Raw genomic sequence first — 17,779 nt, 5'->3', positions numbered from 1 at the left:
TGCAGGAAATCAATGTTACTGCGTATTATTATATATTTTTGTGGTGCTAAGTTAGCCAATCAGATTCTTTGTTATTCACACACCGATTTATCACAGCCAATGGTTTATCAGACAGAGGTTCACTTAATCTCTAATTCACCTCTTTCTATTTTTTGTTTTTGAAGGGAAAGAGCTCTTTTCTTTATCAACAGGTGACCTAGTTTTAATCTAGATGTGTTTGCTTACATTTTAGTTTATACTAGTTTATTTATTTTATTATTATTTATTTTATATTAGGAGCTATTTAAAATTTAGGATAGCTAATTTCTCATTTAGACAGTCTACATGGGTCATCTAAGTTCCTACATGTGCTGAATTGCCATACTATTTTCTACTTGACTATTGCTGACCATTCACTTTTCTTGAGCTTCCAGTAGTGGTTCGCTAATGTTTTTATTTAGTATCTTTTTGTTTTTTAATGTGTTCTGTGGTTGTAATATCTGATTTTAAAATCTAAGGATGTCATACCTATGTAATATCTCTTATTTAGGTTTTCTTTAGCAAATATTGTGGCCTGGTGAACAATGCTTATGGTTAGACATTTTTGTAGTGGACAGAGTGCCTGACTTCTACATTTACAATTTTTCTACTCCATTTTTATTTAGGTTTTGGTCATTACTATTTCTAATAATTATTATAATAATTATATGTTTGTCCTTTGTGCTATTTTTGCTGTTGGCAATTTTTCTCACTAATTTTATATTTTTCTTTACTGCTCCCATTTAATATGTGCTTTAATTATCATCTCAGAGTTTTTACAGCAACTATAGAACAGTTTTAGGTTGTTGGTCCCCCCCGACAAACAGAGGGTGGACCTGTAAATTCACCCTTGTCCATTCGCACTTTTTTAATAACTACGCCTTGGAATTTTTTTGAAATTTTGCACAAACATGATATGAGTAAAAAAGTAACAGAACGCATTTTCCGAGAAAACTCTGGTTGCATTCTTGGGGTGCTTTTGGATTAAAATGGTTAAAATTGACACTTTGTGCTTATTAAAAAATATTGTTACCTTGGATTTTTATAAAACTTTCTGAAAAGTTGTAACTAACTGATTTCTATATAATTTTGTTTGTCTATACTTCGCGATAACTCTTGGGTGTGCCCCAGAAGCTCTTTTAGGGCTAATAAAAACACTCCATTTTTAGGACTATTTTACCATATTTATTCAATATTTTCTGTATATGTCTATTTTAGTAGTTTTACATCGTGCTGAACTCAAATTTAAATATGTTAAGACCTTGGGGACTTTTGGGGCTAAATGGGGGTGGGGGCAAATGCTGAACTTGGTAATTTTTTTTTTTTTTTTTTTTTGCCTTGTTCACTGTGCACTCACGGGGGAACATGCATGCTTCACTTGTTTTTATTAAAAACTAGTGGGAAGGTGGGGGAGGGGGCTTGCCTGGTTGTAAAATATGCTTAAATATATTTTAATCTATGCAGATTTCCTATTTATTATTAGAGCCAATTCTTTATATAAAATACTGGTCTGAAAAGTAAAAAAAAAAATGACTTGGGTGGCATCAGCTAGAATCAAAATCAAATCATTTAGTGCACTAGCAATGTTGACTACCATTTGAGTTATCGACAAATAAGATTTAAAATTACATCGCTTCAAGCTATGAATGAGTTTGCACATGCGTAAAAGTAATAGAAATATGTTTGCAAGTTGACATTTTATGTTTCAATTTGCCAGCATTTCTGAACGTGCGATTCATCCATGAAAACGATTTTACTTGTTATAAACTATCCTTGTATGATTAACTATTTCCTGTTAATTTCAGTGTTATGTGACCAGTAGTTTGGTTAAGAGTTTAATGGTTAAATATCTTCACACATATCTACTGATTTATTTATATAGATTTTGTTTGTGTTTGTGGGGAACAAAATCTAATAATTATTAATAAATTTAAAAGCATAGAAATATTTTTATGCATGACTGTTATTTTTATTTGCAGAATATTGAAGATAGCACGATGAAAAATATTCTGCGTAGTGTAACAACAGAAACAGTTTTTCAAGGCAAAGAACTTGAAGATTTATATGTTCTTTTTCGGGTAAGTAATGCTTTGAACATCGAAAAAAAGAAAACACAAGAAAAACTAACGTAAGGCAAACGAACGATGAAAACAGAAAAACGAACACGTGCAAAATGGCTTAAATAAGCCTGGTTTGATATTAAAATTTAAAAAATCGGTGGGTACCCGGGTGTTTTTGGGTGTGTGGTCGGGGGTGGATAAGCGAAGTAAAAAAAAAAACAGAAAAACGAACGTTACGTGAAAAATGGCTTAGATAACACTGGTTCAATATTTAAATTTAAAAAATCGAAAAAAAAAAGACATCTCTCACCACAATTCGAACCCAAAACGTTTAAAAAATGAACCAATGCACTAATCAACTGACCTAACACGACGTACACGAAATTTGCTCAGTTTTTCAACTATTTAAAGTAAATTAGGTCATGACGTCATCTGACGCATGCGTAGAACCGGTCGAGAAGGCCGTTTTTATTGACACCCCCACCCTTGAAAATTGTCGATTTCAGGGTGAAAAAATGAACGTTTTTGGCCAATTTTTCGATATTTTTTGAAAAAACGCTTTGGATAATCAGATTTCAAGGTAGTTCTACTAAAATAGCCATATTTTTTAAACCAAAGCACTTCAAGTCTTCAAATTACTACTGTTTTGTTCGGAAATGAATATACTTTCAAATGAATTAATAAATATGAATGTACATTATATATTTTAAGAGTTTTAAGCAAATAAAGTGATAAAAATGTGAACATCATAAAATGGCGTTTTCGGTAAGGTTTTGTAATGACCCCCCCTGTTTTCTAAAGGTCCGTACCGTGATTGTATGAAGAATTTCGTCATGAAATTTGGGAACCAATCAGAAGAGGTGTTAATCTTAATACTGTCAAGTGTCCGAAATATTTTTGACCATTTCTTTTTTTGTCGTGTTAAAAATAAGACTTTAATATGACGAGTATCGAACATTTTGAAAAAAAAATTCTTCGGACACCCAGTAGTAAGTAAATCAATCTTTTTACTATCTTTATCAATTAAAAGTATTATTTTATGTTGAGTAGGACTGCGGTAATTGATAATTTAAAAGGACCTACCCGAAAATAAAATTGTTTCTATTTCTCGAATTTGGTCAAATGAAGTTAGTATTACTAGAAGCAGTAGCAGCAGCTCCAGCCTGTAGAATCAGCGATAGCACAGTGTAAACAACACGCGTTCTTTAATATTTATTTCAGAACGAATTAAGAAAAACATGAAAATATGAATATAAATGTTATGTTTAATTAGAGCTATTTTGTTATCAGAATAACATTAGTTTAGAACTATTCGGTTTTCAGAATGTATAATAACAACAATCCCAACCAATTCGGCATTATGAATCTGTTGCAATTTCTCACATTTCTCGTCAAATTTAAAAACATGGTTAAAAAAAACAAAATAAACTTTTGTACATATATAGCTTGCATGCACTTTTATTCTTTAAATTAGTTTTGAACAGCGAATTAAAACAATGTTTTACTGCGAACAGCCACAAATGTTTTTTTTCAAAATCAAAATAAGTATCAAAATCTCGTTTATACATAGATTCGAAAAAGTTGTCAAAAAACAAATATATAACAAATAAATGTTATCAAAGGCAAGATAAGTTACTTTTCTACCTAACTGGATAATTTTCTAGTGTTTTTATTTAATGTAACATGTTTATTCAGCTCGAAAAACGTACAGTGTTTACCGATGTATTGGAAAATTAAAAATGGCGCCCGGCCCGACTCTCTTTGACACGGTAACTTTGAGAAAACGAGTTAAAAATAAAAAAAAACTATACAAAATACTGTTTAAAACTCACCGAATATATGTCAGCCTATGTCACAGTAACATATATTGAGCGAGTTTCTAGCAGTATTTTGTCTACTTTTTTATTTTTAACTCTTTTCCCCAAACTTACCGTTTCAAGAGAGTCGGGCGCCATTTAAAATTTTCCAAAACATCGGTAAACACTGTTTTCAAGCTGAATAAACATGTTACATTAAATAAAAACACTAAAAAATTATCCAGTTAGGTAGAAAAGTAACTTGCTTTTGATAACATTTATTTGTTATATATTTGTTTTTTTGACAACTTTTTCGAATCTATGTGTATAGTAATACAAACCCTCAAAATCTATATCAATATTCTTGAAATTTTAAAAGCAGTTAGAGAACACATCAAACTACAATTAGGAAGCTTTTTATTTCGTTATTTTTTTTTTCTACTTATTAAGCGAAAGATATTTTTACAACCTGCTCCAGCGTAGTATAAACGGCCTATGGAATTAACACCTTCAATCTCGAAAATAGAAATCAACAAATTTATGGAATTTTCTTTGAAATTTCGCAACGCAGTTTCTTATTAAATTAAAACTAAATATAACATTTGCTGACTTATTTACCTGTTGAATACACATACACATATATATATAACTTTCTGTAAAATATTTATTTGAAATGGAAACGGCCTATTGCAGTTAGGACAACAAAACAAAAATGAAGTAACGGTTCGTATTCCTAAAACACTCTTTAACCCTAACAATAACACTAAGTTCGAGTGGCAAGCCCCCCCCAACAAAATACCTCTGTAAGCCACATACAAGCATCTAAAACAAACAAACAAAAAATAGATCCTTCCTTAAAGAAAAATACACATAAAAATAAATTGGTTAACTGTCCTAAAATGTTAGAATGGCCAGGAAATGGTGAATTATTTTACATTAAATTTTTGTGAAACTAACCGCTCCCCCCTCTAATATTGTTTTTGTTAGCTTAGTCTCTGTCAAGTTTTCAGTATGTTCACACATAATTTTCCTTAGCCCCTACAATTAATTCAAAATCCGAATGGCAACCCTCCCCATATTCTCATTGCATAGAAACCCTCTTAAAACTACACATAATCATCTTAAAAAAAAAAAAAGCATGCATATTTTCCCATAGAAAAAAAAAACAGTTAACTGCCCTAAAATGCTAGAATGACCTGTAATAGGAAATTATTTTACATTAAATTCTAAAATAATTTGTTTATCTTTCATTAAAGTTTTTCATGGCATTTTATACATAATTTCCTAAAAAGGTAGAATCACATTTTGGAGGGGTGGTCAGAAGGAGTTGAGTGGGATTAAACAGAAGGTGTTAATCTACAATAATACCAAAGAAATATTGCAATATATTCATTTTTAAATGATCTTATGTTTAGATTTAAGTTTTTTGTACATAAAGCTCATTATAATTCAACTTTGAGTTCTCCAACTTCTTTTCTGTTTATGGATACATGGCATTTTTAAGGAATTGTTGCATATTTATGCACATTTACTGCAGATTATTTGGAAACCATAAACTTTGGGAGATTTTCAGTTGCATATTCTGATTCCTTGTACAAAAATACACTTATATGGTAAATTTCATTTCTTAGTCTTGTGTTTTAATAAAGATATGACATTTTTACTGAAAAAGTAGTATAAAAAATGTGACAAAACGCATATGGCCTTAAAGAGGGAAAAATATCCAAACATGTGAGGCACAAAAATAGCCATAACTTCCTTAATTTTAATCAGATTTTAAAAATTTAAAAAGATTTTTTCTTAGCTCATCAAGCTCTTTCTATACATACCAATATTGAAATATTTCAAGCTATTTCAATTTTTTCATGTGTATTGCTACTTCAATATGATACCGAGTTTGTGAATTTTTGTTGTCTGTCGAAAGTTTTTAGCAGACAAACACACATACAAAAATACATACACACATTTTCGCTTATATATATATATATATATAGATTAATAATTTTTGGCAGCCATTGATCCAACACAGTCTGTAAATCTCAGTAGTCAAACTGAGTTGTCTTCCCTTGAATTTTAACACCTAAAAAATATAGCAGCTCCCGGCTTTTCTGTCTCACTTGTCATAAAATTTGATTTTCTTATTTAAAAAAAAAAAAAAGAAGCAAAACTACCTGATCAATTTACATTATTTTTGGGATATGACATTTTCATTCCGTTACAGGTAACATACATTATACAGATTTGTCTGTATTTTTATTAATATATAATATGGTTATCTACAGATAGATGTTTTGTCATTTCATGGCTCATCAGTTAGACTAAACAAAATAAATTGGTAGTAGTGTGGGGGGAAACAAAACAACTGTAGGCAGTTTGGGTGGCGAGAGAGAAAAAAGTGGTAGTAGGCAGCCAGGCTTGAACCCGTAACACGAAGGAGGAAAAAAAAGTGACATGTTTGCTGATGTCTCCATCATCCAACCGGAAATTCAGAACGTTGAAATTAAGCAAAGGCAATCCAATCGATACGATGACTTGCAAAAATGGTGACGCAAAAAAAAAAAATTACCTCCTTCTTGTAGAAAACTGGCCAGTTGAGGGTGTGGGAATTTTGATATTTGTCATCTAAAGGGTCGAGGTTTAAAACGATACTGGTTTCATTGGGTTTTGTCACCTCTGTTGAAATTTTTTTGTGGGACACGCACGCACGCAAACACACACACACACACACATTTTGCTCTTTATATATATAGAAGATTGATTCCAATATTGAAATAAAATACTTTTGCTAATATAAATATGATGACAATGTGAATGTCAAAAATAGACAACATTCTTTATCTGTAAGCATTTCATTATGAAAATCAGACCTTTTCATTATTGTCCTTATTTATTTGTTCTTCATTATGGAGTAGATACTTTTTAAAGAGGATGTTTTTGTAAGAAAAAGTTTTACTTTTCTCTTTTTCAGGAAGAATATCTAACATCATGCTATTGGCGCACAAGTCAACAGCCAGTTGATACCATCGATAAGTTTGATCCTTCCCGGCCTTATTATGAGCAATACAAAGTTGACTTTGACCAATTCAAGACTATGTTTTTGTCATTGTGTCCTTGGGCAACTGGCATCCATGCAGAAACAATGGCTTTAAGAGCCTTCAGGGTTAGTACTTAGTACAATTATTGTTATGATACATTTTTGAAATTTCTTAAATTGTCTGTGGGACTTTAGTTATTTGAAGTATATCATAAAAACATTTTTGTGCTTAAACCACAATATAAAACTGAAAATGAAGAGTTTTATAGAAAAGAATAATACTACACAATTTATTTAAGGAGTGTACAACAGTTCATTTGGTGAAGCTAAGTGTGTGGTGTTCAAAATATTTTCCATAAATAAAACCTAGTGCTACCAGATCATGGTGTCTGAAGATATTGGTTTCTGGACCTAAAATACACAAAACATTGTTATGTTTCTTTGCAAAATCGAAAACAAAAATAATATTCTTCTACAAAATGACGAAACCCTGGATAAATATTTGAAGAACTTGAAAGATAAAAACTTTTTCTAAAGTTATTGGATTTGGCATTAAATAATTCAAAAAGGGTTGATAAAATCAAACAAACCAAACATCATGAAAATATATATATATATATATATATATATATATATATATATATATATATAAGAACTTGAAGCATAGAAACTTTCTCCAAAATTACTGGATTCAGCATTAAATATCCCAAAAGTTGTTGATATACCATTAAAAAAGAAAAGAAGTTAATTATCATAAATAGAGAAGTAAGTATTAATAATGCAGTGATGTTGTTTTAGGTAGAATTTGTATGAAACAGAGGTTGTGTGAGATAGAAGAAGAGATAATGAGATTTTTGTCCTGGAAAATACTTAGTATCAAGGGGAAATTGAACTGTTTTCTTTCTTTTCTTTATGCAAATCGCTCCAGACAAGACATGATGCCACTTGATGTAAGGAGCTTTAAAAAAAAAACAGTACTACTTCAAGGTCAAAACTTGACCGACGATAAGTGTTAGATGGAGTAGATTCTGACCCAGAAAACAGCAATTCTTCTCTCTTTGTTAGAAACATTGCTCATGATATGTAAGAACAAAAAGACAAAATAAGAGAAATCAGTTACACAATTGTCAAAAGTTAACCCAATATCCACTTTCTACTCTTCTTTGGTATGGTGAATAATCCCACTAGAACCAGAATCGAACCAGAATGCTGTCTCATTGACACACTGTTGTATCTCTGTGCCTATTTTACAAGTACTTTAATGGAATGTGCTCTTCCTTTGTTTCAGTACCTGGATGAAAACAAGGATTATATGATCAATTTTAAAGAATTTGTCTGGATATTGGGAGTCGTGTGCAAAGGAGAATTGGCAGCCAGATTAAAACTGTTATACCAACTGCACCAACCGCCAGCACTTCTTGGTTCTGAGGCACTGGAATTAGAAACACCAAAATCTACATATTCAGGTAATTTTTTTTTTTTTTCTGTGAATTAAAAGAAGAAATTCTTTTGATAATTGCATTAAATACTGAAAATTTAATAATACTTTGTCTTTTTCAATATTTAATGATTCTTTTAATTTGAAGATTTAAAAATCTTTTTTAAAGCACTTTTTATACACTTTAAATGTTTATTTTTTTTTCATTTTATGAAAGAAAAAAAACATGTTTTGATATTGTGAATACAAATTTCCAAACATCTTTCTTTTTACTTTACCCTTTTTTATTAGACTAATATATCTATATTATATTAGCCTGTCTGTCTATTCGTTCCACTTTTTCTCGGAAACTGCTGGGTCAATCTGGATGAAATCTTCTATGGACCTTTGTTATGATAAGGTGCAGCAAACTAAGTGTTATGATATCCGTTTGATACACAGTTAATGATTAATAAGGATTAATGTTTAATGGAAAAATGAACACAAATTTAACCATATTCAACCATCAATTTGGCATAGAACACTGAATCGATGGGCTATAACTTTCCCATTTTTAACAGGTTGACACGTCTAATATATTAATTTACTCTTGAAAGTGTAACACTGGTTCTTGCCAGATCACCAAAGTTAAGCAACATTGAGCCTGACCAATACCAGATGGCTGACTATTTGGGAAGGCTTTATGTGCCATGAGGTAAAATACCAGGTTGGGAAACTGGCGTGGTCTATTCTTTTCTTGAGGGTAGATGGGCCTCTCTTAAGCCATGGTAAGTACCTCATCTAGTGATGGCGTCACGATAAGATACCCTTGATAGCCCTGGAGAAACATCAAGTATTCAGCTACGGACAATATTTGAATTACACTACAAACTCGTGTAGTGAGTTCAATCTCAACTGTAGCTGCATGTTACGTTTTTATATATATATATATATATATATATATATGGTGATATCATTGAGCACATTGATTGCTGCCAGAGTCCAGAGCGGATGAAGTAAATCCAGGGAACTTCTGCCATTACTAATGAGCAGAGCATTACTATTATTGACCAAAGGAAAAGTTTATCAGGCATGTGTACAAAGTATGATGTATGGAAGTGACACCTGACTAATGGTTTGAGGACATGCATTGCATGGAAAGAAATAATGAGAATAATACAATGGATGTGTAATGTGAATCTTAAAGAAAAGTTTAGATCTGATAATCTCAAGGGAGGAATAAATCTGGACATGTAGGGAGATATGTGTAGCACAGGTGACGTTGATCATATGATCACATTGAAATTGTATTTTGTTTTAAATGAAATAATGTCATGTATACTTTTTAGGTACAACATTAAAAATTCAGCTGATGTAATTTTATATATTAAATAAGATGATGTGATTAGATAGATGTGCAATGTGAAATCTGACCAAACCCAAGAAAGTACTACATTTGCCCAGCATATTAAGGATGAACCGATTACACTGGCAGGGTCATGTGGTACGTTCATAATTGCGGATAAATTATTGCAGAACCATGGACGTCTTAAATCACATGAAGGTTTTATGACCAAGGAGATGTTAGAATTAAGTGATTAGACAAGAACGCACAGTGGAATTTGGAGTCATTTGATCATGAGAATTGTAGAGTGAGTTTGCATATCAGACAATGTCTGACACTTGAACAAGAGAAAAATAATGTTAAATAAGGAAGATACATGTATATTTGAGAAAAATTTTATAATTTTTAACTTTTATTCTCAAAATAAATATTCAATTCACCCTTTTCTATATGGGAGATCAGGAAATCACAATTCCTTCTTAGATAAAAGTGCTTTGCAACCCATAAGTTTTTCCCACTTAATCCTCTTTTATTCATTTTGATTCTTGATAAATTAGCCAGTTTTGACACCAAAACCAAGAATATATATAATGACTTTTGTTATATTCAGTATATGTATTAATATTAATTTCTTTATTTACTTTCGTCTTACAATCATTGTATCAACTACCACTGATCAAGACATGTTAATCTGTAAAAATAAAATCACAAAATATGGGATCCTCAACACCAAAGCAAACAGTCTAGACCAGTGTTGAGATAGTTTTTACTCTCAAGACTAAAGTATGACTTTGATCTTGAGGTTCACCCTCCTAGGCTTTGCCTTCTTTTTTTAAGGTAAGTTTGAGTTAGTTTTTAGTTAATTGCTAATCACCCGAGGTGCTTCTACTGGGGAATGCCGACAGGACTGCCCCACTATTTTTTGCAAGCCAGAATGCTTTTATTCTAGTGTGTTGGCTCTTCAACACATTTTTCTGTTTTTTGTGTCTGATCTTTCTGCCATAGGAGGGAGATAAATATGTACTTCTATCAGGAACCATGGGCATAGTCCTCTAACTTAAGCCACACTTATTATTGTTATATAAGAGAGATTTAGTTAAAATAACCTACTCATTTTAGTAATAAAAGCTAAAATGTATTAAACTGAATTTCATAATACCTATATGTATATTCTGCATCATTATTTTCAATTTTAATATTAGTGAAAGATTGTATCTTTTTTTTTTTTTTTTTTTTTGTGGGTCATATTTTTAGGGAATTCCGATTTCAGTCATGTAAATTCTTTTGATTTGAGAACAAAACACAGATTATTTTGTCTTTCTTTCTCCCATGACAAAATGTGCACTCATTCACCTAAGTGGCAGCAGCAGCAGTCTTTTTCTTATTTTTCTCCCAACTGACAATAAACTCATACATGAATGAAGCAGTGTCCAAAAACGAAAGACTTGTCTAACAAAAAAATCTGTCTTTTTATGCTGCCACCTTGGACTGCCAACAGCACTTAAATTTATATACTTGTATTATTTTTGTATCAGAAGGGTTTCAGGTTTGCGTGCCAGTGCTTTTCTACAGTGGGCACATGCCAACCACAGGTGCTTATTGCTGTGCCTTTCCACACCATTACCACAATTATTCTGATCTTCCTAACATTTGTTTGCGATTGAATTGCTGTAATATATAAGAAAATTTGTTTGTTAAAAAAAAATTTCTTTAATATCTGAACAAGTTTTTGTTTGAATAATTCTTTGTTTTTACTCACAAATGTTTAATGATATTGTTACAAATGTTCAAACATTTTTGTTTTGCTCAATTTTTGTCTTCTTTTAAGTGCAAGCATGTGGGCGTTTTCTCATTTGTAAATACAGGGTTTTTTTCTTTATAGGCAGCAAACTTTAAAATAATTCAGAAAAATATTTTTATTATACAAATATGAGGTTTATTCCAAAGATAAATTTCTGGCATTTGAAATTTAAATACAATCTTGAGTATACAACCCCTGTGTATATATAGCATAGTCTAAAGGTCACATTTTCACAAACTATGCATTAAATTAAGCTATATTTTGGCAATAACGTGTCAAATGTTGTCTTCCAAGTGGTTTATTATATCTGGTTTATCAGCATAGACATGGGACTACATATCCTCAAAGAAAATAATCTATTGGGGTTAAATCGCACAAATGAGATGGCCATTTGACAGGTAAATTATTTGTTCAGCAAATGTTTCTCAGTAAATTAATTGTACCACTTACAAACATTGCTTGCGTGTCAGTCAATTGCCAAATTTGCAGTTAAAGAAAACAGCCGTCAATTTAAAGTTTGTTGCCTCTCAAAAAACACCCTATATTTGTTGCATCACGAGTGGTATTGCGGTGTTGTCTATTAAATTGACCAGCAGGTCTGCTTCAGAAATGAATGATACTGCCATTTTTAATGGACCCAACTTTCTTCTATGCATTTTTATTTGTTCATTTTCATTCAGTTCAAATTTATCTTTTTTAAATTGCTGCTATATGGAAGAGGCTTTATGTCAAAGGCTTTGGATATATCAAGAGCTACTAGCTTCCCCTGGCTTATTCAGTGTATGCCGTTTCATTTTACTTCAGTCGAAGTTCACAGAAATCAAAGGGCCCCTTTCTAGGGGATACCACTTGATCTTTATATGAGATATATAAATATTTGCATATTCCATTAAAGTTCTTCTTTACATCTCAAACATTGAGTTTATAAAGAAATTTTGAAAATGCGTTTAGAAATTACTGTTAAAATATCCGCAGTAGAATGGGTCTTTTTTAAAATCCAGAAATAAATTTAGCGTTTACAAGACGGTGGACGAGTGCTTAATTGATTTAATAGAATGAGCTCTGATGAACTCGTAGCCGTTTATGCTCCCATAACAAACAGCAGAATCCCACCCTTTCACTGTTATCTTTCCTAGATGCTGGAAAGTCTTCTACTCATTTCTTCCTTCGAACTGCTAGACTTAGGAATTCCTTCCCTGTTGCTTACGTCTCAGCCTGTACTAAGATATCTTGTTGCTTAACTCCTCAAATAGTCCTCTGTAGATATGATCTCAAATAGTAGCCCTTATGTTCAAGTAGCAATACACATTTGGGGTGAAAAAAAAACAAAAAACGCATTTCAGACAATAGGCTTTCTATAATCTGGAGATGAAATTTTATCACTAATTTATAAGCTTCACAGAATTTAGGAATGCCACTGGTCAAGTTGGTAAGGAGAAGAAAGAGACGGGTAGAGAAGACAGTAGTACAAGGAGAGCCTAGGTGGAATGAGTGATTGGACAAATTCAAAAATAAATTTAACTATTACTATCATATCAAAGAGTTAGGATTTGTTCATAGGATTGGTAAGAAAAATATTTGAAAAGTTTTGGTGCATGTTCGAAATAAGAAAAATTGAAATTTCCATTTTAAAAAAAAAAAAAAAAAAAAAAAAGCAATATTATCGAATTAATTGTCATGCTGCAATGAGTATCATATTACTGCATTCTTATATAAAACATACTTTCACGATTCATTGATCAGCCATTATTATTTTTGAAATATAACTTAAACAAGAGAAGTAACTCATAGTTTGGAATCTTTATTTTAGGATTGTACCAAGACTTAATTCTCCACACATTTTTACTTTGTTGGATTTATAAACAGTTGCCATATTCTCCACTTTCTGGAACCCTACTGTAAAGATTGCATCTGAACTTGTATAAATGTTTTATTTTTATTTTATTTTTTGAGTTTTTCTTGAACATTTAAAAAAATTTTTAAGTTTTTGTATCCTATTTTCTTTACTTTCAGATTGTTTTCTTTATATATGTAATTTGTATCCATTATTTACTTTTTTCCCCCTTTATTCTCCACTTTCTTATCTATCTTCTCTATCTTTTGTTACTTGCACTTCTTTAATGATCCCCATTATTTCATAGTGACCTATATTTTTTCTTTTTACTATCACATATATACTATCTTTCTGATTTGCTCTGTGTTGTACTTTTAATATTAGTTATTTTTTACCATGTTATTCTTTCATACTCTTTTCATATTTAAATGTTATTAAGCCAGTTTTATATCTATATTTGCATTTTTTATAATTCTGGCCCTTCTCTTCTGATGAGAAGCATTTAGCTTTGAAAAGCCATGATTTCTTTTTCTTAATTTTCCCCTTTTACTTTTCCTTATTGTTCTGATGATATAATAAAGTTATCTATAACTTTTATTCCTCATCTTTCATTTAATATATATATATATATATATATATATATATATATATATACACACTTCTTTAGACCATTTCTCAAAGAACAAAATTGTTTTCAAAGTAAATTTCTTTATTCTTGATTAAATAGATATCGAGCCAACTAATTTTTTTTTTTTTTAAACTGCTTTTTTTTCTCCTCAAATCTAATTTTCCCTGAATATCATTTGGTCAGAATAAAATAATATTAACTAGTGGGACATATGAAAATTCTACAGGGGACTAATTCATATGTAATATATTGATGTTGGCATTTTTTTAGATGGAAATGCTCTGATATTATTGTAGCTTTTTTGTTAAAACTGCAAAAGTATTTATCTAAGCTAGTATGAATGCCCGGCAAAGCCCAGTCATAAAGTATGCTTAAATGATATTTTAATTCTTGTAGATTCTGTATATATTATTATATAGAGTTCATGTTCTATCGATTTTCATATATTATAAAGTTGCGATTTCAAAAATAAAAATAAAAAATCCATATGATTTGGGTGCATTAGCTTGAATCAAAACCAAAATAAAAACTTATGAAAAAAAAAAAAAAAATATATATATATATATATATATATATATATATATATAACTTGAGTTCCTTCAGCCATAATTAAAGCCAAAACTTATGAAGAATTCTTGGTAAAATTATTCATGACAAGAAATGGAAGTACATAACAATTAAACAACCCGGATGTAAGCGTGACACAGAAAATAACACACACGCTATTGTATTAATATATAGATGATTTTATTAACAAAAAATATCATTCTTAAAGATATTTCATTCCCTAAGTAAGGTGTTACTCATTTTTGCTTATTTCAGAGTTCAATATCTACTAATATATATATATATATATATATATATATATATATATATATATAATCACTAGATTCAGCCACTCTAATGAATCGTAGACGACGAAACATGTGTCAGTAGATAATTATATTTTAAAAACTATATATATTTTTATATTTTTTGAAAATATTTTTTATGTAAATACAGTCATATCTTGCTACGATGTACAAACCATTTCAATCATATTAGATGTCATCAGGCAAGAAAAATTAAGGTACAAAAACTGAAAAGGTTCAACACCTTTCAAATTTTGATAAGAACTTTAATTTTGCCAATTGCCACTCATGGCGAATTTTCTCTCCTCAAAAATTAAAAAGGTGGATATCTTCCCACCGCAAAACTAATATAATATATATATACTGGCAAGTTGCATTTTTGTCACATACAGAAAAAATACTTTACTTTATTTCATATTAGCATTTCAGCCCGGCGTTGCCTGGGTGGTTGAATGTGTATGTTGAGCAAAAAAAAAAAAAAAGTGATAGTAGGAAGGCAAGCTCGAACCCATACCGCAAAGGAGGGGAAGAACAGGGTAAAACCTAACGTTTATGCTGTCCCGACGACTGCCAAACCGAAAGCGACATGTAAGGATAGACAATCTAAAGGAGAGGATAACTTTCAAAAATATCGGCGAAAAAAGTGACCCTCCCCCTGTAGAAAAGTGCCTAGTTGAAGGGGAAGATATTAATGTTTTTAGCCAATTTTTCGATATTTGCCGTATGAAAGGTTGAACTTTAAAACGATACTGATCTTGGTAAAATCCGTCACCTCTATTGAAAGTTTAAGGCAGACATGCAAACATACATACATACATACATTTATATATTGGTAACTAAAAATTTTCTACCCAAACTGATGAAAAAACTTTCCCTATCTCTGAATACCCTTTATGTAAAATTTAAAATATTTAGAGCAGAAATTGTCTGAGTAATTTGGAAGAGACCGCAGTGGTCAATTTTTTTTAAAATTTGACCCCTATTATAACCCCATAAAATTTATTGTTTTGCACTCAAATCAAGTTATTAAGTTAGATCCATGTCCAAGGAACCTATATCTAAAATTTCAAGTGCGTAAACCCAAAATTTTCAGAGTTTGGTAGGGTTCTCAAAGGTCAAATCATTGAACTTTGACCCCTTAATTGCCAAATTTCTGGCCAAAAACCGATCACATCGATTTTCCCAAATCTCAGTACCCTGTATATCAAATTTCGAGTCTGTAGACTAAAAATTGACAGTTATTGCGTAGGGAAATGTACACAGATATACAGACACGTTCACTTTTATAGATATATAGATAAAAGAAGAAAAAAAACTTTTGGTTATTTTTTTCTTTTATTTTGCTTCTCCGTTGATATGTTCCTCATTGCTGTTGTCTTGTGTATGTTGCTTGTGGTTGGCTTTAAAAGAAATCACATAATTTTTTTTTTTTACTTTTGAAACCACCCTAATATGACAAAATACACTCTGGACACCCATGCACAACCATTGTTCATTGCTGGCAAAGGTGCATTGAGAATGGTAGTGACTGTAGAAAAATAAATTCTAGGGCACAAAATATCATTCTTTTTAAATCACTCCCGTCTTCATAGCTTTTCAAATTAAAAAACATATAGGAGACTTTACTTTTGGAATGACCCTCATATATCCACAATGTTTCAGTTGTTATACTCTTGGGCGTTCTTCATATGACATAATTTGTAATTTTTCTGGAATTTGGAACCAAACTCTTTGTTCAAGGATATACCGTTTTCATTCTAGTTTTGTACCCTAAGTAGGTAGACATTATTTTTATAAGCTCTAGAAGTTCATTCGAGAGACATGGTCTAATGAACTAAACAGATAGTCTCTGGACTCGTTATTTATGGACAGAAGCAATAACATCAGAGGACAAAGAAACTCTAGCAAGTTAGCTGATATGACAGACCAAAGACATGAAATGCAGAATGAGAATGGACAGTAGGAGTTGTACGCAGAACAAGAATCTTTGATGTTGAAAGAATGGCTAAGAATTCTTGGGTTAATACACATAGAATAGTGGAAGTAATGGAGAGGAAGGTCATGGGAGGAAGTGATAAAAATGGATCTGAGGGGTAAATAAAAATTAGGTCAAGGATAGGTTAGTTTGGTAGTCAGTTTCTTAAAATCATCCAACACATCATGCTAGCATGTAAACGGACGTTAAACTGAATATGTGTGAATGTTTTTAATACAAACCTCTGAAATCTCAAACTATTTTATGATCACGACAGTAGAGTTGAAGATGAAAATCAAGAAAATATGAATATCTCATCTTATTATAATGATGATGAAATTATGGTGTACAGTGTTAAGATGATCATCAGAAATGCATGTACACATTTTGGAAAAGGATGGGGGTTTTGAAGGATGCAATATCTTGGCAACAAATAACTGCTGCAGGCGTTTTTTTTTGTTTTTTTTTTGCAGTTCTGAGCAGGAAAAAATATTTCCAGAAGTCATGGAACTTGTAATATTTTGACTTTGTATGCATGCCCATGTTTCATATAATAGGCCAACTGTAGAGAGACTGGTAGTTGTGGCTAGTGCAATATATACAATTAGAAATTGGAGCTCATTGGTTTAGATTAGAAATTATTAGCACAGGCATGTTGTTTGTTTATAATAATGTGTCATAACAAAATTAGAGAGATGGGTCAAACAGGCAGAGTGGTTGTTGATATGGCATGATGTGTATTGCCACGTCACAGAATGATTCATAGGGCGACTTTGGGGAAGTCTGTTTCGGGGAGTCAGTGACCAGATCAAAAAAAGTCTGATTCCTCAAAAGAATAGATTGGCAGTCATCTCCTGGAAGCAAGGAAATAGAAATAAATGGCGGCTAAAGCTGTAGCAAAATAGACCCCCCCCTCTTGAGGATAAGAAACAATGATACAACTTTGACTGTAGAAAACCATGGTGATTGAATAAAACCTGTTTGTCCAGAAAGAAATGAGATTTGTATTTGTTATGCATT

General features: G+C 31.3%; 1 protein-coding gene across 2 annotated transcripts in view; it reads left to right on the top strand.

Moving 5' to 3' along the window:
- LOC145293194 (TBC1 domain family member 9-like) overlaps positions 1-17,779 on the top strand; it is a 152,804-nt gene that overhangs the window by 123,322 nt on the left and 11,703 nt on the right. For both annotated transcript variants that reach the window (XM_080139689.1, XM_080139690.1), the window contains exons 25-27: positions 1,998-2,096; positions 6,843-7,034; positions 8,197-8,374. In XM_080139689.1, the coding sequence (XP_079995815.1) occupies positions 1,998-2,096; positions 6,843-7,034; positions 8,197-8,374 (469 nt within the window). The remainder of the gene's footprint in view (positions 1-1,997; positions 2,097-6,842; positions 7,035-8,196; positions 8,375-17,779) is intronic.

Source organism: Euprymna scolopes, chromosome 14 (assembly GCF_053919585.1).
Source record: "Euprymna scolopes isolate OS-2025 chromosome 14, ASM5391958v1, whole genome shotgun sequence".
In the NCBI taxonomy this organism is placed as follows: Eukaryota; Metazoa; Mollusca; class Cephalopoda; order Sepiida; family Sepiolidae; genus Euprymna; species Euprymna scolopes.
The sequence above is the reverse complement of the archived record's forward strand: the minus strand, read 5'-3'. Positions and strand labels throughout refer to the sequence as shown.